General features: G+C 40.9%; 1 protein-coding gene across 1 annotated transcript in view; it reads right to left on the reverse strand.

Annotated features, from left to right (window-relative positions):
• The window catches only part of antxr1c (ANTXR cell adhesion molecule 1c), a 63,360-nt gene that overhangs the window by 34,159 nt on the left and 4,681 nt on the right, over positions 1-24,520 (reverse strand). Inside the window, exons 2-8 of the mRNA XM_039788778.1 lie at positions 7,320-7,391; positions 4,128-4,199; positions 3,117-3,198; positions 2,959-2,989; positions 2,785-2,858; positions 2,604-2,672; positions 624-704 (exon numbers count right to left, since the gene is read on the reverse strand). Coding sequence (XP_039644712.1) covers positions 624-704; positions 2,604-2,672; positions 2,785-2,858; positions 2,959-2,989; positions 3,117-3,198; positions 4,128-4,199; positions 7,320-7,391 — 481 coding nt within the window. The remainder of the gene's footprint in view (positions 1-623; positions 705-2,603; positions 2,673-2,784; positions 2,859-2,958; positions 2,990-3,116; positions 3,199-4,127; positions 4,200-7,319; positions 7,392-24,520) is intronic.

Below are 24,520 nucleotides of genomic sequence, written 5' to 3' on the forward strand. Positions count from 1 at the left end.
AAACACATTCGATTAGCATGAAATCATGTCCCAGAGAACGACAGAGTGGGTACACATCTGTTATTAACCCCTAGGTTCGTTTTGCGCCGGAATTGTCCTTTAAAGTGGGCTTGTGTTGACTTGGGTCAAATTGACCCGTTTTCAATTTTTGTTTTATATCAGAAAATATGGGACGTAGAGATAAGCGCTGAAAATGTGTAAAAGAAAAATTTAACAATTTAAAACGTTGGAAAAAGCAAAAACAAACTGTGAAAAAAAGGCGTCAAAAATGTCGAAAAAAAACTAAAACAAGGGTAAACATGCCTGTACAATGTATATCATGAGCCCAGTGAAACAATAGTGTGCAGTGTCTGTTTGCCTCGAACCTTCCACTAAAACTGTGACAGTTTGCTATAAATCAGTGCCACTTTTGAACTCTTGCATTGTGCAAACCAATGTAGCGTCTGTGTGGCGGATGAAAACTCGAATGTTTTCTAAAGTCGGTCCTGACAACCAGGGGAGTAATAAAATGGTAACTGTACTAATGCAGGACAGACTCAAGATAAATACATGGATGTGGACGTCCACTGTTTGTGAGATCCAGCTACAGGAATGCTTCCCTGCACAGAGAAGAGTTTATGTACCGAATCAATGACTCCCCGGAGGGCGTGGAAGCCGCCCAACACAGGAAACACGTGCTCGATGGTGTCTGCAATGGTGGCCAGCTATAGAGGGAGAGAGGAAGGGATGGACGGTTAGGGTTGGAAGAGTTAAGAAACTAAATTAAACAAGAATCCACTAAACGATTGAAAGACAATTGACTGGATGAATACATTGCGGAAAATTGTCTTTTCTGCAACCGTGGTTAGGGAGACACCGCCAACATTCAGACATGACATTTACAACGAGCCCAAATTGGCCTCAAATGTACTGATGTGACACAATTTCAGACATTACGGACGTGACAATCCCTACAATGAGTCTCCATGAAGCGCTGCATACTAGGGCTGCACAACATATTTTATCGTCATCGCAATAAACGCATCGCGAAATATCATACATACATTCATACATCAGACATATCGCAAAAGACCTTCAGATTTGTTTTTGTTGTTATTTGAAAGAAAGTATCGGTAGAAAACGGCACTTTAAAATGTAATGTCAAATATTCAGTTCAATGTGCAATTTGTCCAATAAAATAAGGGTGGAAATGATTTCCTTCCGTTTGTTTTCAAGGTCCAACGTGCGGGAATTTCTCCCATCTAGCGCTGAGATCATATATCGCAATCAACTCTCTCGCGCCACGCAGTTCTAAGTATACGTATTACAGCTACGGTAGCCTTCACGCTTCAAAAAGCCGGTCTCTTGCTCTTTTCAATATCCTTTTTCTTTTTCTGGGCGAAGAAGAAGACTCCTGTTCCTGAAATTTGGATTTTGAATACGTGTGGTCGTCCATGTTTCCTTCTTCAAACTTGCCGGGGCCGGGAAGCTACGATACCCATTAGCAGCATTAGCAGCACCTGTGAGTTTATCATGTGACAGCGAAAAACGCGAAAGGCGGAGCAGTACGTCCTGTATGTCCCTTACGTATTTCAAGATGGCGCATGAATATGGAGCGTCTACCCCAGTTCATGCAAACGCAAATGTAACATTTCAAGCCAATAGGAATACTTGGAATTGATGGTGGTGGTAAATATTCATGAAAAAGGACAAGGTTGTGAACGGGCAACACAGATTTTGATAATGAACAACTAAATGCGTTACACACTGGACCTTTAAATTCAACAAGCAATTTGTTGTATTTTAGCAGAACACTGAAAGCTGCAGAACTGAGGGCACTTCAACATCCGTTTATTTATAGAAAGTACTATTACGGGAATTACTGGAATTGTTGGGTCTTTGTAAATTATGGAGTGTGGTCTAGACCTACTCTATCTGTAAAGTGTCCTGAAATAACTCTTGTTATGATTTGATACTATAAATAAATTTGAATTGAACTATCGCGATATTCAACAACGTTATTGTGTCTTTTTCCTCAATTCATGCAGCCCTACTACACACACACACACACACACACACACACACACACACACTGTAAATCCCAGGGAATCCCATTAGGAATAATGCTCAAACATTATCCACAGTCAGATAATGGGTCCATTTACAATCAATCAAATGGAGCTCGTACTAAACTTGAGTTTGAGGTCGACCAGCCCTCAAACGCTCTCAAATATCCTCCACATTAAATACAGGAACCTGAATCATCCTCCTCCTCATCATGCTGAAGCTAAGTGTTGAGTATTATTCAAGTTACAGACATTTCTGCAGTCCAGCTTTGTGTGTTGGCATCCTAAGAAGCAGGGTTAAAAAAAAAAAAAAAATCACTTGGATTGGTGTTCAGGAAATTTGAAATTATGGGTTAGCCAAATTGCACAGAGGCCACTGAATACACACTATGCAACATGGAGGTAACATCATTTCCACAAGTCTGGATTCCTGAGCACATGATGTACTGTACATGTGCGCTATTATCTTTATTTCAAACAAGATATATATCACATTTAGCGGTTATGAAACGGCCATGAACGTGTAAACATTACACGTATTACATTGGGCATTATTACCTGTGTCTCATTGAAGTCTTTGACACCAACACAGTACACAATAGCTCCAAGAGACCTGGCTTTTTCTGCCTGTTGGAAGACACGGGGCAATAAACAGAATAAGTTCCAGAAAACTGGCATTCAAGCAATGAACGTATTCATTTCTCCAGCGCTATAACCGCAGCAGGTTTGGGGTCGCTACCTCTTGCTGCGCAGTGATGAGCTGATGTTCCTGCAGCTCTCCGTCTGTCAGCGCAATTATCACACTGGCCGTGCCTGGAAAGAAGCACACGGACGTGATATAACCATACATGATGCATAACTTAGCTTGAAGTACAGTAAGTATTCGCAACAACGAAGTCTTTTGATGCGTTACCAAAGTTCTCCTGGTATATCTGCTCGTTTGCCTTTAAAGAAGAAGAAGAAGACGTTTTATTGGTCAGAAAGTGAAGAGGAGTAAGTCAATGCACTTTGATTTGTTTGATTCTCAGTGTAAGATAACAAAAAAAATACAGCATTACGACGAAAGCTCACCTTCTGCAACCCGAGGTGCATGAATGTGTCTCCACCGGGAATCTCTCTTTTCAGAGAGTTCAGCCCTTTTCTGATGTTCACTCTGCAGAGAAGAAAGAGCAGAGTTAGTTTCGATGAGGAAACATTTAAACTGTAGCTAATTTTTTAATTTTTTTTGTCTTATGTGTCGTTATCTCCCAGCGTGGAAACTCATCCATTTCCCTGACATTTTTGTGTTTCGTCCTTTTTTCCCTTATCTCTTCACAATACAGTTAAGCACTATGGTCGCTGAACGCAAGCTGGAGACAGCTCTTTTTGGAAGTGGAAACCCAGTTTCCGTGATACTCTCTCACACAAAAACAACATTTTTGTACAATCTTCATGTCAGTTCAGAGAGCATCTGCTTTCACTCTGGTGCAACAGTTTGAGTTTACTTTAGGGCTGATCGTTCCTCTTGTGTAAGAATATTGCGTGCTAGAATAACATTTAACGCAACACAAATTCAGCTTTGGTTAGTCAGTTGCAGTTAAACAACAGAATGTATCAGCCATAAATGGGGCGAGGCGACTGCGAGCTAGTTCGGGCAGTCAACTCGAGCTGCACCGCTGTACACACACACACACACACACACACACACACACACACACACACACACACACACACACACACACACACACACACACACACACACACACACGTGACATGCCTCACTCTCGGTATCATTTACCGAACACACCTTCTCAACTTGGGGTTCTATTTAAGCTGCACATTTCACCCATCTCTGCCTTGCCAATGCTGCTGCTGACCTGCACCTGTTTTTGCTGTCTGCTTTCAGCCCTACCACCACCGCCCCCAGCATCCACCTGTAGGCTCCGGGGCCAGGGGGAAGCTACTTTATCACCACTCCCCCAATATCTCATGTAAACCCAAACTGCGGGAAGTGATGAGGAACGGAGTCTGGCTTCCAAACACAATGTTCTGCTGTGATAATAAACATTTCAAACGCGAGTTGTCCGACTGAACTTAATTTACCTGTTTTCCGTCAGTTTCATGATGGTGGATGCTCTGGAGGAGAATGTTATGAAGGACATCCTTAACATGGGACTGGAACAGAAAAGAAAATCCATCATGACAGTACAGATTGACCCATTACTCTTGATAGCTGCCAAAGACCAAATTCACCAGCATTTGGCTGCTGGTTGGTGATTTCCCACCTTGCACAACATGATACAAACATTTTCTCCATCTGAGGTTAATCAGAAACACTGTGTTACGGTTACAGTTATACTGCGAAAGCAACAAATTGTTTTCCTAAGTTAGAACCACAAAATAACTGGCGGTAACCCATGCTGTGCTTTACTTTCACGCCAGACAAACAAAGTTTTTAAACAATGAATATCTCATGAACAAACTATCTCACTCGCTTTGAGGTCACTCCAACAGGCTGTGTATGAATGGCTTCTTGAACAACACACTAAGGCAGTGGTTCCCAAAGTGGGGTCCTTAAACGGGTTCCAGGGGTTTCTCAGAAAACAAGGGGAATCATTTAATTTCCCTGTAATTCTATCCATAAGTAACACAATGACAGAATGTATGACTATTGGGGTCATTTGCTCTAATAAAACATCTAAAATCAAAAATCCTACCAGTTGGAGGACCCTGGGACAAAAATAATATGGCGGTCTGTGGTCTAATTTGTGTCCGTTTAGTTTGGGAACCACTGCACTAAGACCATAGGCTGTATATGAATGGACGGAGCATGTGTGACGTCACCCATTGGTTTGTGGAGATCTGCTACGAGTCGTCGAGTTTGCCGTTACGGGCGCAGCCATCCTGGTTGCGGATGTCACGGTTTTAGACGAGAGGGAGGAGTGAGGGAGGAGCTGCTTACACTCTACGTTACGTTACACGCTTTCACTGACAAATCACATCACGCCCTAAAACACCCCCTGCTTTATCGCTGATTTTAAAATCAACGAGACCATAATTAAAAAAACTGAACATCATTCTGTGTTGCGGAAGACTTAAAACTAGCGATTGAGACCATAAACTCATTATGAAAATGTTTACTGAGGTAATAAATCAAGTGAGAAGTGGGTCACTTTCTCATAGTCTTCTACATAAACAGACCTCCTTTTGCAACCGCACGTGTTGCCTCCTGCTGGAATTCAGATAGAATGCAGGTTTAAGGCACTTCCGCATTTGCAGCACTTCGGATGCGTTGACCATTAATATACTGTACAGTCTATGACTAAGACACCGAGCGACACCATGCACAGATGTGCCGGTTTGCAGGATTTAAACCCTCTGTGCGTGACAATGGCTCAAATGTTGGTATTCAAACCATGTCACCGAACCCTCAAAAGTTGCTATTTTTGTTTATTTGTGAAAAAAAAAAGTATATTTAGAAAGGCATGTAAACATACATGCATGCACAGCAATCTGAAGTAAATAAAATGTGTTTTATTGTTTGCGAGAGAAAGTAAGTGAATGCAGATTTGCGCCGTTTGAAACGTTATCGTGGTTCTTTGCTCTGGTTGAACCGCAAAGCTCCAGGTGTTGTTGTGGCCTTCAGGCAGTAGGGACAAAACAAAACCACCCACGAGCTGAAGACCATCTGTTGACATTTTTGCACTTTATACTGCACTATATCGCATTTCGTTCATATTTCAGCCATGTGAGCATGCAGTCATATCTACAGTATCTTAATAGTTACAGAATAAATACAGGATGGCACTGTAATTATTTCTGACATCATACAACTGATGAATAAAAGGGATCATATACACATCGTATGATAATATCAGCTTAAAGTGAAATCTATTGTCAGACTCTGTCTGAATCCAAAGGTACAACATACTGACACCTTAAAGGAATACGCCACCGTTTGTTGAAATAGTGCTTATCACGGTCTATCCAGGCTGTAGATAGGTGGGCCAATGCATTTTTTGTCTCAGTGCAAGTAATTTGGTTGTTTTATTGTCTTTTGTTGGCTCACTTTTACTCACAACATGCTAACCGGCAACATAGGATTCCAGTCACTACGCTAAGCTAACTAGCGGCGGCGCTGCCGGTGTTGCACCGGACTAAAACAATGAATGCGCAAAAAACGCGTTGGCCCACCTATCTACAGCTAGGGGAGACAGTAATAAGCCCTATTTCAACAAACGGTAGCGTATCCCTTTAAAGTACAGTTTGAGTATCTGTTCATGTTCACTGCAAAAGATTGGTTTGCATGTTTGACACATGAAATCAATATGGCTGATGCTAAAAAAAACTAAAGGATTCAAATTATGGATAATCACATAGACCTTAATGACTTGTAACCTTAAAAGACAATTCTTTGCAAACTGGTTTTGTCCGTCCTGGATTTAAAGAGTTTTCTCTCACTTGATGAATACACTTTAAAGTCTGCTACTACAGACTATATCAGGGGCAATCATGCTGCTGAAAAATTGTATTGATTGATTGATATTTTTTATCATTTCAAGAGCTGTATAATATTGCTATGGAGCCATACACACTCATTAACAAATGTCGGATCTGAGTAACCTTTAGGGACATATATTTAAGTTGAGATACTTAAAGCTGCAGTGTTAACGGCGATTGTCAGCCTTGTCCGTTGAAAGCTTCCCTCTTTACTCTCCTCTAAAGAGGTTGTAAAACCCAGGCTGCTCATACACATTGTAGTCTCTGCTGGTAACCCCACTGACACCAGACATCAGCTCAGCTACTGCAGAGACAGAGTGAAACATCAGTCTGTATGCTGAGTGACTTAGCATATGGCCAGCTGTCTCTGTAGGGACAGATTTTATTTTACTTTACCGTGGTGCACTGCTGCGTAAAGTGTGTGTTTCTCCTCAGTGATCTACATCCTGGGACACCAAGTGACACCATGAACAGATGTGCCGGTGTGCAGGATTTGAACCCTCTGTGCGTGACAATGGCTCAAATGTTGGTATTCAAACCATGTCACCGAACCCTCAAAAGTTGCTATTTTTGTTTATTTGTGAAATAAAATTATATTTAGTTATCTACATCTCAGGGCTCCAGGAAATCGAGTAGAGCGGCAACAAGGCTGTTTAGTGTCTGGTGACTTAGAGTCAAATTTTACAATATATAGGCTAGTCCACCTATGTAATTCCATTTTCCTCCAGCATATAAGTCCATTGTGTTAACATGCACATGTTATGAATAAATATGTGTTCATGAAGTGTCTCTTACCTTTTGAATTTCTCAGCTAAATTCTCCACAAAGTCGTAGATTTCCTCCCAGTGATTCTTCACACTGCCAGACCTAAGACAAAAAAAATAATAATCATGAGCTGTAATGAATGCCGATTTAAAGTGGTTGAAAACACAACAAAAAGAACGAGTAAGCAAAGTGTCTTCATGCTAATCACAATACAGCTAGCATAAAAGCTGTGAAGCACCCTTAATCCAAGATAGCAGGTATCTTCAATGACTGTAGCAGTTGTAAAATGTAATTTCTGCATATATCTGTGAGTTACAAATCATTTGTTCAGCTAGAACTCAATATATATCAACCAAAATATCAAGACTAAAGTTATCTATCAGACACACACTGACGTCCATTTTGTAGAGTGGTCAAACAAGAAAAATATGGCTTTGTTAGCTAAAAACGACAGGGGGTAAAATCATTAGCTCTACAACAACAACAACAAGCTATGTATTCTGGGCAAAAAACAACTGTTTAACTTTACTATCTGTTGAAATTATTTGTAACAAAACGATTATTTTTTGGTTTATTTAACAAAAGAAATATTACTCTAATTCCACAGTTGCTATCAACAGCTACAGTGCTATTGAGCTGTCTAGCTAGCAACACATAGATAGCTAGTACATCCTTTATCTGTTGCTAAACCTTGGAGTAAAGGAAATTAAACCTAAATTTCATAACCATCCCAGTAATGTATCACAAACACCACTTGGGAATAACTTCAAACAATTAGTCTGCACTATACTTTAAGGGCATGCTGAGATAAAAGAGGCTGGTGATGTGGTCTGGTGTGTAATTTAGCACCCTCCTGTATCCTGAATAAGGCCCTAAAGGCTGAGGAAATAGGGCCTGGTCTCCCCAGGGGAAGCTCCATAAAACTGGACTATTATAAAAAAAATCCCTACGGAGCTACCTTCATTTCCTCTTGGCAGGCAGACTGTGTGTATGTGTGTGTTTGTAGCAATTAAATTAAGTGTGAGCATTAAGGGAGCTTCCGACATGATGTGACAGTGGGTCATCTGTTAGCCAAAGAGATGACACATGGGAAATGAGCTAATTGACTGTGGTCAAACTAGAGGCCTGTTTAGAGGATGAGGCTCTTAGAATAAAGTGCGTTGATGTGTTGCCATTTCTCTGTATGGGACAGAAGGTCAACACCATTTTTTATCCACAGGGTTTAGGTGGATTTCTATTTATCGTAGGGTTTTCACTGACATGCAATCCACTGAGGCGTCTTTACTTCTGTAAAAAGCCGAACATATATGGTTGTGACTTTTTTTTTTTTTTTTTTTTTTTTAAAGTTTGAAACAGCGTGTATGGGAGTTGATGGGAACCAGACTAAACACTGACTCTGTTATCCTAGCTTACCTTTTAGTTGTATCAGTTCCAGTTTGAGAATCCCGTCTAGACATAATAAACAGAATGAAGTATATCTGGCTTATGTGCTTTTTATGCCTTGGGCTGATGTTCAGTAAATTAGATTACTATTAACAATGATTATTTTTGTGCAACGTATTTTGATTATTTGGATAATTTGAAGATACAGGAACCAACAGAGCCATAGTCTTGCGAGTTGCTTTGGAAAACAGTGCCTGTTAGCCAAAAGTTGAAATGGAAATGAATTGTAACTAATGTTATTTACCTTGCAATTGACTGTCTCAGAGGTTATACCCTATGGTGTTTTTGTGTTATTGCTTGGCAGCAGAGGGGTAATGATTTGCCAAGGCTTGGGGGGTAGACATAGCCAGGGAATACCAGGGACTTTCCCATCATGCCTAAGTGATTCAAGGCGTCTTATCCTGCCAGACTTGAAATGCTTTGTTTTGTAGACTGGATAATGTACATTATGAAAAATACTGTGTTCGTAATCTTCTAGTCCCCAAATGTTCTAGTCCACAAGCGGGAACAAGAAAGCTCGTTGACCGGCAATTACTTTTGCAGATGCTGATCTTATTGCCATTTAAAAACAAACAAATGCTCTGCATCTACATGCATTTCAAGGAGAATCAACGCAAACAACAGTAGCTGAAACGAGAGCCAGCTCATACTCAAATTTTATTGACTTACAATCCAAGAAAAACAAACAGATTGATTGCTCAGAAGTAGCCGAGCTGCTAAAAAGGAAAGCAACTGTCAGAGTAAAAACACCAAGAATCTTGCAGAATGAGTCCATGATGCACCTCTGCCAAAGCTAGAGGTTCAAGTTTGGGTTCCCTTGGGCCACCCATGCTGGTAATATGTAGACCCTTGCTCCAAATACAATAAAAAAAACATCCACAATAACATCTACTGATTATATAAGATAACAAAAAAAAATTCTGGTCAACTAAACATCCTACCTAAGCATTTTCTCAGAGTTCTTGTTGATCTGATGACATGACTTGTTCCCCCACATCAAGGCTGAGTGAGCAAAGAAAGAGGACAAGACCTTACAAGTTCAACAAAATCCTTGCAAAATATAAAAAGCTTGAGGTGGAGGAGGAGAGATGTTTGGATTGGATGTTCAACAAAATGTGCAGCGCAAACAGAAATAGTCACACAAGGATCGTGCACACACAGGCGGCCTCCGACCTGAAGGAATGGCAGGAGCCAATTTCATCTGTAAATTGTTCCATTACAGCAACAGAAGGGGGGGGGGGAGGGGGGGAGTATTTCTTTTTAACATCAGTGTGAATCTGAGGACTCTTGGTTTTCAGCTGCTTATCTTTACTTCTGAACCACAATGGCTCTTGTTTGCATTGGAACAGTTCCATTGTCGGAGGTGGCTGATGTCGTGGGACCGAGGCCTAGCTTGCAGTTTCACTCACCTGTCCAAACAGCGTTGGGATAGGAAGTGGGCCATTTCATTCTATGATTCTTGATGAAACTATTTGATGTGGTACCTTTTTCCATCTTGATCCTTTGATCTAATTTGAATTGGTCTGAGTTGAGTGCTAGAGTTCAGCGGTTTGGGGTTTGGACACATAAAATAAAGGTTTCGAAAGGTGAGGGGGGGGGGAGGGGCGTTACAATTTGCCGACAAAGCGATCAAGCCCCAACAGCAGTTTGAGGTTATGTCATAGCAAGTCGTCAAAGCCGCGCGACAGTGTTTTCTTGATTGGACAGATTCTCGGGAACAAGATGAAGCGCATGTGTCTGGCAGTACGCCATGTGAGGGCTGAGAGAAAAAGAAACAAAAGAAAAGAAAAGGAAGGAAAGAGCAAGGGAAAGATGAAGAGCCTTAGCAGTTCGATTACAGTCAATACAGCTGAGTGGGAGTGAGATAATGTGAAAAATCTGTTGGCTCGAACGCAAACTTGACTGCCAGAGGAAGCATGCCGATGATTCGATGAAATCTTCAACAGCGAGGCAAAGTTTCACTCCACGACCTGCTTCAGCCAACACAGCTGGCATACAAACCTGAAGCACCAACACCACCAGGAAACCAAAACAAGGTGCAAACAATTGATTAAATCACTGTGGGGTTAACATGTCTTTATTTGACTACTTATTTTTACAGAGACCATTGATCAGAGTTGCTGTTAAAGTGCCCATATTATTTTGTGTTATTTTGTGTCTCTGGTGCTCCCACACGCAGACAAACTAGGAAAAAAAAACCCATCCATGCTGTTTGGAGTGAGATACGGGTTTCTGAATGTATCCTTCCTTCAGTCTCCGGGTGAGCTGGTCAAAATCGGCCGTCATCGGCCGAAACATTTGGTTTGCGCTAACCACTTTAGCTAATACCACATCAGCTAGCTGTTTCTCCAACTTTGGTCAGTATAAGGCAGGATTAGCCGGGAGACTTCTTCTAAACGAGGGCGCACTTCCAACTTTGCGTGGAATACCTGCAGACGAGGGAGATGGAAGTGGTTCTATACAATTTCTTTTGTAGATTAGGGTGAACTCGTGTGTTTTGGGATAGAAGTGTGATGCCTCACTCCGTAGCTAAAACAGAGAGCTCAACACACAGGGTGAAAAGAGGAGATGCTGCAATGTGCAGTACAAGAACAATATGGTGTTTTTTGAAAATTAAACCATGTAAACCTATTCTGGTACAACCTCAAAATACAATTATGAACCTGAAAATGAGCATAACCTGAGCACTTTAATGCTCCGGTGCCCATGTGGCCTCGGGGTTTTAAGGTACTGATCATGAACAACCGGTTGAAATCCGACTGGGGACCATTGTTATATTTCTCTCCACCTCATTCCCTTTAATCTTTACTGTCAATTGTCTCATAAATGCACAGCATGCCCCCCTAAATACTTACAGAATCTCAAAAAAGCGTAACATTGACTGGATTGAGGGAGTTGTTTCCATGTGGATTTGAGTTTCTGTGGAACCACTAACCAAGGTTGGTCTTGTCTTAATCCAGATAGTAAGAGGCCAAATGAAATTTAGAACTATCCACACTGGGTGGTAAAAATGGTTTCATTAATAAGACATTAAGTTCTCCCAGAGGAATATATTTGAGGTTGGGTTTGCTTAACTGACAGCTGTGATGTTGCAGCTTGCTAAATCAACTCCAGCTCCACCCAGACACCACCAGCTTGTTGCCCAAGCTAGCATCATCACGGCTGTTGTAACTGACAAAGACAATCCTAAGGTACAACAAAACTAAAAATTATAATGTGATGTAAATTATACATAGTTTGGAAACTTACAGTAAGTCTTACCGCTGCTACATCACTATATCCAGGACAGTAATCTACTGTTTCCAAATAGCTGTAGGCTCAAAGGGAGCTAATATATGCATCATTACTTTTCAGCGATGCTAAACAGACCATGTCAAGAGGAGACAGGAATTTCATACCCCAAGGAATACATCTTCAATCATTTTTAATAATGCCTTTTTCTGCTGACTGCATGATTTTGCAATGGCCGGTGTGTGTGTGTGTGTGTGTGTGTGTGTGTGTGTCTACTTTACATTTATGCTGATACAAATACAGGCGATACAGTTTAGGAGTTGTGGATATTATTTCTCTAACTTTCCAGTCGTCCAATGGTTTCTATTAATTACATTACATTATTATTGTATTGTAATTATACAGTTAATGTGAAGACTTAAGAGTTGCATTGCATTAACACATAGTGGTGCTGTACTTGTCAAGTCAATTTTAATTTATATAGAGAAAAACCTCACTGTAAGCTCCATGTCCAGCACCAACAGGCAGACAGACAGAGTTAGCGACTAGCTGGAGAATGTATTGGCTAAAGAGCCATATATTTATCTCAGGAGTTGGTGGGAACCGAGTCTGGATCAACGGAAGTACATTTCCAGGATAAAGCCTGACATCCGGGCGCCTGGCTCATGCGCAGGATGTCTGCTCTCTGTGGGTAGCAGTTCCCAAAATCCCTTCGCTACAGGAAACAACAACAAACTTCGAGTTAGCAAGCTACACGCTGAAAATGGCGAGTTTTGAAGAATATTTGGATCGTGCATTAAGGCACGCCTGCTTTGTTCTTTTGTTGAATGATTGTAAAGATTGACAAGGAATATGTTCACGGCATTTTGTATCTAACTAACTTACTGTTTATAACTTTACTCCACAGCGCTGTGGAGAAAGGTCTGGCAATGGGAGACTAATGATAACCTAAACAGAGCTAAACAGCAAATGGAGTATTGGACTTCCATACGACGAAAGTTATACTGGTTAGCTGGGCGTAAATGGGCAACTGCTTCCTAACAACAGTTCATATTAATTCACGTCCATAATATATCACTGTATGCTTCTTCTGCTGCTCCCACATAGCCAAGAATATTAATTAATACTGCTTTACGGTGCCTTCAAGGGAGAAAACAGTTGATGTTTCAAAAACAGCTGAGGCTGAGGGCCCTAAAGTGGCCATTTTGAGATTTAGGACATTGTTGACTATGCCTGCAATCCTGTAATTGTAGCAAAGGACATTACTGCTGAAGTGTGTTTTGATTTCTGCAATTATTCAACCAAGTCCATTTTTAACTACCCAGCAAGCACTTCTGTCCCAGAGGGCAACTGGATGACGGCGTGTGGGAAAAAGCTCCATCAGTCTGAAGTCATTGCGGCTCTCAGCTTCGTTCTCACGGTTCAAAGTGTTGAAGAAGGAAAAGTAAAAAAAAAAAATAAAAATCCTAACTCCATTTAGGAGGCTGTCTGCCATTCCACCATTGGCCTACCCACACCACCCCAGCCAGCAGCCAATGGTGGTGCTCCAATTTAACTGACTGGGCACAAGGATTTGTTTGTTTAAAACCACTAACCTACTTTTACAGCCATTGCAGAAGTCAAAGTCTTTACTGCATGATTGCTGAGCTAATGCTGCACGTCTATTCCAAAACAATTTTTTATCCCAAAAACTATTGGATAACTAGCTGCCGGAGAGGCGTGTGAGATGGGGGTGTCAAAATGTACAGATTTTTCTTTGTTCTGACTATCTGACCATCTAAAATATACTATGCAATGCACTTTTTTCTGTAGACTAAGTCAAGAGTCACGTATCAAATATTACAGTGTTCAGGATAAGAGGTAGAGAGGCATTCATTCCCTTTAAAACCTATCGTCTTGTTTTGGTCCCTGGGGGACTTCAGACAGCTTGATATCATTTAACAAGACGTTTCTTCCTGCGGAAAACACAGAGTGTGTGTCATTCCACAGCTAAAACGTATTCCACTGCTAGACATATCCAAAATATTTATAGACAGCAGCTGCAGTTTTGTTTTTCCGCTGACTTGCCAGGATTCAGGCAGCATGGCACAACGCCCAACCGGTGCGCCAACTTGTGACTACATCAATAACCAACAACAACATTTTGCAGGCGTAATTAGTGTTCTGAAGAATAAAGACAAGACAGAAATGATGAAGTGATTTGGCCTGGGACTACCAGAGAGGGATTATAATGAATGAAAATAGTGTATCTCACATCTTCAAACAATGATACTGCAGCAACACCAAGTAAGGGCAATGAGGAGTATGGTTTGAAGCGGTAATGGGAGTCTGGTGGAAACAAGAGAGAGAGATAAATGAAAAAAGCATGTGGAAAAGCATGGCAGAAAAGCAGATAGACATTGACATAAAGGGAAAGAACGGGAAGACAGCTTGAACATTTGTCTGTTGGCATGCTTGTGACATGGCATTTTTTTCTTTCACCTTCCTTCGGTGATATTCTTGTCCAAAAATGCATCAGTGATAGCAGTACTTTGCAAGAACCGCTTCTAATTTGTGTCCAATCAACATAAACAAGATGGTGAGGCTAATTGCAGTCTTCATCAAGAGGTGAAGATCAGCATTTGGCCCAAAGGTGAAATCTCCCATAAGAACACACCCAAAACCATTCTTCTGGCTCTGTGTTCCATATAAAAACAGCAAGATGTGGCCCGCCCGCTCTGAATCAGCAAATATACATCCTCGTTGTTACATATGCAGCAGTATAGGGCTTAAAGGCAGTGTCCGAAATTAACTTTTTGACTCGCCGGCCAAGTTGGCGGGTAGATGAAAAAATCCACCGGCCAAGCATATTTTTTTACCGGCCCAAATATTAAATTGCATTTTTATTTGTAACTTAAGCCTACATAACAAAACTTTATGGATGGGGTTGCAAGTCCAGCTCGTAGGGATGTTAACGATTAACCGTTTAACCATCAATACGATTAGCTGTTAAACCAATATTAATAAAAAATATACAGTGTAAAAAAAAAAAAATCCTCTTTTGCATGATAAAAATGTAAATTGGTCGTACGATCTATTTCATAACTGCTAATTAACTTGCTAGTCCTAACTTTGAACCAGCAAGTTAAGCTTCTCTTTTTTTCTGCTCGTGGAGAGCTACGTGACACATGAACCGGTTATATCGATGAGGTTATATTAAATCGGCCGTTCTACACACAGAGTATATGTCAGGCAGACACACAGCTGACAACCTGCAGGTGGAGGCGGTGGAAGACGGGCTACGCCGCGGGCCTGCTGTGGACTCGTGTCGGTCCCACAAGCGGTTACAGGAAAGTGGCTGCATGTGTCCAACAATGCACAGAACATCAACGCGGACACAGAGTGCGGAAAGTGTGTCAAAGCCTCCTGGGCGAAAAAAAAGAAATGTCGCCCTTCAATAGCAGCTCGATTGGTTGGGGTTAGGCATTGACCTTGAGTGGTTAAGGTTAGGATAGCCGATTGGTCAGGGGTAGGATAGGACCTGAACTAATCAGGTTACGTTACATTGCGTAATCATGGACACCTGGCCAATAAAGGCTATCTATAGTCTTGGCGTGGTCATAGTAGGAAAGAAAAATTTGCCTCCTGGACGGGTGAACTGAACTTCCTGCTTGTCGGTCAACTGTTAATGATCGGTTAACATTTCATTTCATTGTGCTTCCTTCTGGAAGGCTGGCTACCAAAAATCGCCACTTACTAGCTAATTAATTAGCGTGAGGGAAACGCTGTCTATCAGTAAACAGAAGTGACGTGGTGGCTGGCGTCTGGTGTGCGCGCCAGTGTTTGTGTGTGTGTGTGCGTGTGCCGGCCCGCTCCCACGAAGCTCCGACATGCAGACAGCAGACGACCAGAAGAAAGTAGCTGAACCTTTTCGCCAAAACGAAGACTGAAAAACAGAACTATTTTGGTAGAAACCTTTACTTGCCATGTGGCGGATAGCCCTCTCACAGTTACTCGCCAAACGGAAAATGTACCCGACTTTTCCACTAGCGCTATCATCAGGTCAACATTTCAATTTGTCAAACACATTGCTTTATAAACACTGACAAAACATATATAACTTATCTAAAACCAAACTAAGATGATTCAGATGGTAAAAATGGTACCTGCTAAGCATCAGCATTTTAGCATTGTCGCTGTGAGCATGTTAGCATGCTGCGGTTAGCCTGTGCAGTGCAGTGAGGCTCTGCACTTTAATTCTAGTTTTTGTATCTTAGGTTACAGCAGTGGATAAATCAGTTAAAGGGGAACTATGCAGGTTTTTTTTTAGCTTAATTTACCTTAACTGAACAGCTTTGGAGTCATTGGAATGGTTATAGGACTTTTTTTCCAGTTGAATGCTGGTCGTCTCGCTCCACCCTAGCGCCTGTGAGCGGAAAATCCACCCTTGCAACTTTCGTCCTCAGCATCAGGAAGTATTGCGTGATATCAGGTCTCGCGATGTAACGATTTGCTTGCTTTCATACTATTGTCCTGGCCGAGCCGGCAAAAAAGAAGCAGAAAGCTAGGAAAGCAAACCAAATTTCCCCCAAATGTATTCAATCAAAACATTTTTTTTATCTTTTATTTGCCAAGGGTATGGATTTGTTCATGTTTAATCAATCAACACCCTTGTTGGATTAGGTTTTATTTGGAGACCCTTGGTTTTAAATATTGCGTCACTTTACCCTGTTTTTCCTGATATCTGACCATCATATGTGTTAGCACTCACCCATTCACTCCAGCATCTGTATCCTGTGTCCTCTTAGTTATTCGTTCCCGTGTATTAGAGTTGCAGTTTAGCACCTGTATGCTGCTGGGACTTGAAGGGAAAACCAACATCTAGCCTACATTTATTTGGTTGCAGCCTTTGAGTCCTGGTTGTTGTGTTGCTGCCCCTCACCCCTTTGACGCCTAGTGGGTGTTGTCACACCTGTACTTTGACTTTAGGATATCAAATACAGCGCTGATGTGCATTTAGTAGTTGAGGATCGTGTGTCTCACTAAAACCAAATGTTTTCCAAGCCCAGTCCAAGCCATATGACATTAGCCAACTCGTCCACCCTTCAGGCTGACAGCACTGTCCTACACGTACGGGCCATGACATGACATCATCTGCCCAAGTCGGCAATAAATGCCTTTGGAATCGACTTTATGAGCCGACGCAGCAGTTATCGTTTCTCATTAATGTGAAACTCATGATCCTACAACACAGTGCCCAAAGTGTGTTTCTCATACTTAATCAAATGAACTCCATCAGCTTTGCCAACTTAACACTACCAACCTTGTCTGCAGACATGATGTTGACGTTGGGTAATAGTGCAAAGCACCAGTTAATGTTCAATAATGATGTTTTAATGTTAAGCACTAGCAGCGTGAATCAATGGATGGCAAAGTAATTTGGTTGGTCTGTCCGCCACTTTGGTTCCGACTGAAATATCAGTCAACTAAACTAATAACATTCCCAACAGTTTCAGCTGTTCCCTGTTATAGACTAACAGCATTATAATAAGCAATATTAAAAATATCCAGTTTATTCACATTATTTCCCGTTTATTCCTGTTCTTTCCCATGGAAAGTTTCCAACTTTGCTAAATAAAACACTACCGCCTTTGGCTGTACTAAACGTTTATGATTGAATTTATAAAATCGTCCACTAGACATGTACTTCCTAGGAGACTGGGCTGACACTACAGTAGCTTTTACTGATTCAAACAGTTTCAACCAGAGAAAAGCAGCTAATGAGTGACATCTTCTGTGGCCATAGTAAAACCCTCAGCCTTGTTTTTCCCTCTGCTCAACCATAGTGCTCAATCTATTTTGTTGTTACTCACTGTACAATAACTTCCTGCCTGTCCTGAATTACCTGACTTAAAAGACTACTCCAACCAAGGGCGTAACTTTGGGTTCAACAACATTGGGGGGTGGGGGCGGGGGATCTTCAGTTTTGAGCAAAATCAAAATTTTCAACGTCAAACACTTTCTGGTGAATTTTTCTGCAACAATTTGTGACTTTTCTGCATCAATTTATGATCTTTATTTATGTAAAGGAATTGTAATAGTGTTTTTGGAGTGGGTTGCACTGGCCAGTTTTGATTATGGGGGGGGGCGTAAAAAACCCTGATTAACAAATTAACAAAATAGCTACCCATCCACGCAGGGAGGTGGCCAGGTCGAGGTGACCAATTATTCTGCACAAAGTAATTATTTGTAGGAATGACATTTCAGTACCCTGTATTTTCTGCTATTCTACATACTGAAACTAGCAGTGTTGGGAAAGTTCACTTTCTACATGAACTAGTTCAAAGTTCAGTTCACAAATTTTAAAATGAACTAGTTCAGTTCATACTTCAAAATTTTGAACTAAGTTCACAGTTCCAAAATTGAACTAGTTCATTCATCCATATGTTGCTTCAGTTCAATGTGCCGTTTCAGGTCTGCTGTGGATGTGACTGAAGTGCGGATTTTCTTTTTGAAAGCCGGCAGGCAAAGTTTGCACAGAAATGTAAGATTTTTCCCATCCTCACCGACCTTGTCATAAAACTAATTTAAATGATCATACGAAGCCTCCATGCTGCTTTTTGTTTTGATGACGCATGCGGCGGTGCGACACTGGTGGCTGGTGTTGCCAGATTGGGTGTTTTTTTCGCTACATATTAAGGCCTGTTTACGGTGTGTTTTAGCTGGGTTTTCGCCTGGAAGGCTCTATAGAAATCTGGCACCCTATTGAACGAAGGTAAACTGAGAGAGCGTGCTGTTCACAGACACCAGAATGAAAGAGTTCATAGTAACGTTCATCAGGCAGTAATACAGTACGTTCAGTTCACGTTCGCCCAAAATATGAACGAATTCATGAACTATCGTTCAATGATAATAATAATAATAATAATGATATAACATAAGATCTGTCACTTTCGGTGCTTATTATGCTCTGATTTAATTTTTATTAGTATGTACTTATGACGTTACACTTTTCACTTATTGAGAATGAGGACATACGTCATGGTAGCTTGCTGTACCGTCACAATTTGGGAGGTGTCTGAGCCCGTCCACCATTTTGGCTTATCTACACTATCGGTTGCCAGGGGCAAAACACTGGACGAAATTGATGTGGAACTGTGAACAGTGCTGTTCAATTTTATTTTGTTGAGATGGAGAAGGTGAATCAGCGTCAGTCTGCTTGCAGGAGGAGAATATTCTGTCGGCAACTTTGCCCGCAACGTGCAAAGGTAGGTAACCTTACAGTAGCTACATTAGCTTGCAGTTTACTGCATACATGTAAAATTAGCTCATTGTCCAGTAGCTTCTAGCTTTCAAACAAATGCAGTGCAAAATATGATCAGCACCCACAAGGTAAACGCTACCAGCCAATGGAGGTTGCCACAGGCAGTATGATATGCAGTAAACTGCAAGTGAGAAAGTTACATGAAGTACCTTCATGTTACAGTATGCTTAAATATACTTGTGATATATTTCTAATCTTACCAGGACAGGTTGAATAACTAATAGACTAGCTAACCTAAAGCTTTCTCCTTCCGTGTGCAGTCTTGAGGCAACACCATCATCGGCAGCTGAGTCTGATCGTCGCTTTGTGTTGAATATACTTGTGTACAGTTGAATAAATGTTATAATAAAGATACACGTTTCGTTAATGTATTTTTAGAGCTTGTATACCTAATGAATTATTAAAACAGGTAGCATCTGAATATAATTATTCAGTTAGAAGTTTACTATGTCCAGGTCATAATTTGATGGAAAAATAGACATTGAGAAACAGTTTATATTATATACACACCCAAAAACTTAATGACAGACAAAACCAGTTAATTTAAAGCATTTATTTTTTGAATGGCAATCTCTAATATAGCAAATAATATATTCAGCATCTCTCTTTGGCCTCTGTCTCCCTGCTTGTCTTTTGCTTTTCCATCCTCAGTGACCGCCTCCGTTTGTTCCTTAGTCCCTGTTAAAAGACAGCAAACACAAGAAAAATATGTTTATCGTTATGAATGCTAATACGTAACGTTACGGAACGTTATACTTTTTACATTTAAAAAAGTTTTAGCTTTCATTTAACGTTGGTAGTGAAGTTAACAGGAGCAGCTTTACCCATCCTGCAGCTCCAACTGATAAACACACACATTCCTAAATCTCTGCTAACGTTACGCATATACAGTAACGGCTTATAAAAAGAGATGAAAATGCCACCGGACATTAAACTTTACAAACACAAATGTCACAAAAGGCAGCGACCCAGCTAAGAGCCTAATGTTAAATGATTAGCATGGGTGTATTCACTTATGCTTAGCACTGTAGTTAGCTAGCTAGCAGGCTAGGCAACAACGTTAGGTGCACTTCGTGGCTTTAAGAGCCGACAACACAAACACATTTAAAGAAATTTTAAGAGAACTTACCCAAATGAAAATGCAGAAAACACACTCTCATCGACTGGGAGATGCGGTCGAAAGTAATGTCCTTTCTTCTAATTGCAGCCACTCAAGAAATCCGACGTCTCCTTGTCACATCGGACAAATGCTCTCCTTCATGCTTTTCCATGTAGGGATACGAAAAAAAGTGCTGGACATTGACATGATTCTAAACACGCGAGTAACAAAACAAACATTTAAAACAAATAACAGACTAGAAAAATGAAATACACAATACAACTCTCAAGCAGGTTTAAAAGCCAATGAATAAAAGTGAGTTTTAAGTCGTGATTTAAAACTGTGAACGCTAGGGGCCAATCTGACATGCAGAGGCAATTCATTCCACAACCTTGGGGCCGAGACTGAGAATGCTCGATCTCCCCTATTTTTGGAGCCGCGTTCTAGGGACAACAAGACCTTAACGACCCCACAGGAGCGTGCAGCTTTAGTAGTTCAGCGATATTCGCTGGGGCTTGACCATAACAAGCTTTAAAAACAAACAACAGAATCTTGAAATGTATTCTAAAGCAAACCGGAAGCCAATGAAGGGAGGCAAGAACAGGTGTAATGTGCTCTCGTTTACGAGTTCTGGTAAGAAGTCGAGCGGCTGCGTTTTAAACCATTTGTAATCTAGAGAAGGAGGCCTGGCTAACACCAACATATAAAGCATTACAGTAATCTAGTCGAGTTGTGATAAAAGCATGTATAACCCTCTCAAAATCAGTGAAAGATAAAAATGGCTTCAGTTTGGTAAGCAGCCTGAGTTGAAAGAAACTAACTTTTACAACAAAATTGATCTGCTTCTCTAGTTGAAACTCACTATCCATCTTAACACCAAGTTAGTTAGTTACCATAGACTTAACATAGGGTGACAAAGGACCCAGGTCCAATTGGGAAGCGCCAAGAGCACTACTGGGTCTAAATATCATGACTTTGGTTTTACTTTCGTTAAAATGTAAAAAGTTTAAAGCCTCTTTTTAGGGAATTATCACCCTTTCTTTTTATAGGCAAGTAGATCTGTGAATCATCTGCATAGAAATGGAAACTGACGTTATGCTTCTTTAATATGGAACCAAGGGGAAGCAAATAAAAGGAGAAGAGAAACTGCGCCAAAATAGAACCCTGAGGAGTAGAGCCACCGAAAACAACTTTGAACACTCTCTGATAAATATGACGCAAAACACATGGTTCCTACGCTTTCCAAAGAAAATCGTGTGTGGAACTGAAGCAGTTTTTTACACAGCAGTGTGTTCCAGGAATTCTAAAATAGTGAATTATCTAGAATCTAGAATAGTGAAAAACAGAACTGCAACGAAGACCTCTGCAACTAACACAAACAATGAACATGAGCAGCTCAAAATGGCGGAAGGGGGATTTCTGGGGGCGGGGCGCTGTGCCGTGACGATATCTCCTCATTCTCAATAGTTTAAGGCTATTGGACACACATGGTATTTGTAAACTTGGTAATTCAGGATATAGTTTTGCCACGGACCTTGGTTAATACTTCTGTTGTTTACACTCAAGGTACGTCTAATAGCTCTCCTCTATTTATCGGATGTACTACTTAGCGAATGTACACACGCGGACACACGCATTCACGGGCGCACTAACACACACAGGCTACGTAAGCACGCGCACAAAGCACCCTGACAAAAAATAAGGATGTTTGTTGGCGGTATCCCATGCTCACGTAATACAGCTGGTGCTTTTATTGTGTGTTTAATTTTTTTTTAATTTAATTTAATTTTTATTTATTTTTTACATACACATCTGTTAATTGCTGGCGCAGCCACGTCATAGAGTTGGCTACCCGCCAAGAAGCGTCATGTATGCGTCCGTAACATTTCCCTTCCACTGCTGCAGCTGCTCTGGCTATTACACATACATATATGTTGGTGGTTATAATTTACAATTGTTCCAACTGCATTTACCCAGTGTCTTTGCACAGTTACACGTTAAAATCTGTAATATTCTAATTTTTTTCGTACCTTTGTAAAAACGGGTGTTCTCTAAGCTGGTAGCTCTGAGCACTGTTCGAGATCCCTGTCCCCTTCCAGATGTCTTTCTTCATTTTGTCGTTTTTTTGGTTGTTTTTTGGGGGTTTTCTCCTTCATTTTTTTTCTCTTCTTTTTATTATTTTCTTTTTTCCCCTCTCTCCACCCGCTGATCACTACTCACACCCTCATAATCTGATAAGATATGGCATCTACATCTAATTACAATCAAAGTCAGCCCATTCACTTTGTTTCTCTAAATACTAAGGGTTTGAATACCTGGGTGAAAAGACAGAAAATAACATCCTATCTACAACAATTAAATTCAGACATAGCCTTTCTGCAGGAAACCCATCTTAAGAATGATCACGTCAACTATCTTAAAAAAGGCTGGGTTGGTCAAGTGTACCATTCCCAGTTCAATGCTAAGGCCAGAAGGACAGCAATCCTCGTACATAAGGACATTCCCTTTCAAGCTTAGGAAGTGATTGCTGATAAAAATGGGAGATTTGTCATTGTAGCAGGTCGTCTATTCACCAGTCTTGTCATTTTGATCAATGTTTACGCTCCAAACTACAATGATTACAACTTCTTTAACAAACTGTTCTCCGCCATTCCCTGCGATAACAATTATAAGTTGATAATAGGAGGCGATTTTAACTGTGTACTCAGCACCGTCTTAGACAGATCATCAAACAAGGTCCAACCCCTCACCAAATCTGCAAAAGTTATCAATGATTTCATAGCGAACAATGGTGTTTCGGACATTTGGAGTTTTAATAATCGAAAATTTAGTAATCAAAAGATATTCTCCTTCTTCTCCAATGTCCATCACACGTACACTCACATCGACTATTTTCTAATAGACAATAGACTGCTGGGACATGTTAGCTCTTGCACGTATCATAGTATTCCAATCTCAGATCACGGTGCTGTCTCATTTCACATAGCTCTTCCCAACTGTTTTAGGCCCTCTCGCATAGCTAACGAATAATTTGCAAATCACGTTTCTTCTCAAATTAACTTTTTTAACTTGGCAAATTATTGAATACTCTTCCAGGGCAAAAAAAGCAAGAGACTCAAAACTCAATGACATCTCCCGAGCCATTGCAGAAATTGACAACCGCTACTCCTCCTCTCCGTCTCCAACACTTTTTAAAAGAGAGACTGCGTTTACAGACAGAATATGACTTACTTTCCACAGACAAGGCCACTTATTTACTTACAAAAGCGCGATTTAAGGTTTACGATTCAGGTGATAAGGCTGGCAGGCTACTAGCCCAGCAAGCTCGCCAAGCCCAGAAATCTTGCCTTATTCCTTAAGATTAAGATTTATAGTCAAATGGGGGAGACCGTGACAGACCACTTGGAAATTAACGACACCTTCAAACAATACTACAGTAAATTATACAGCTCTGAATGTGATGACATCTTTTCACAACTCAATCACTTCTTTGATAACCTTCACTTTCCTTCTGTTCCAGCTGAACAAAAATCATTGCTGGGAGGTGCGATCTCCAAGGCAGAGATTCTAAAAGCTATCAATTCCTTGAAATGTAACAAGACTCCTGGTCCAGACGGGTATTCCTCAGAATTTTATAAAACATTTGCACCCACGCTATGCCCTCTGCTCCAAGCCATGTTTAATGAATCTCTGTCAACTGAGACAATCTCTGTCAACTGAGACAACTCTCCCACCAACCCTACGACAAGCCGCAATAATGCTTCTACTAAAAGGGGGTAAAAATCCACTTCAGTGCTCCTCCTACCGCCCAATCTCACTGCTAAATGTGGATTACAAAATTTTATCCAAGGTTCTTACGGCTAGACTGGAGACAAATTATCGCTTCATCCTAAATAGACACTCGAGCTCAAATTTTAGAAGACTTTTTAACATTGTTTATTCCCCTCCGTCCTGCTCCCCGGAAATGGTTATATCTTTTGAAGCTGAAAAAGCGTTCGACCGAGTCGAATGGCAATATTTGTTCGCTGTTCTAAAAAAATTTGGGTTTGAAGATTCCTTCATCTCCTGGATAAAACTCCTCTACTCTCACCCTACAGCCACAGTAATTACTAATGGACAGCAATCAGAGCATTTCTCTCTTGGTAGAGGCACACG

Source organism: Perca fluviatilis, chromosome 21 (genome assembly GCF_010015445.1).
Source record: "Perca fluviatilis chromosome 21, GENO_Pfluv_1.0, whole genome shotgun sequence".
In the NCBI taxonomy this organism is placed as follows: Eukaryota; Metazoa; Chordata; class Actinopteri; order Perciformes; family Percidae; genus Perca; species Perca fluviatilis.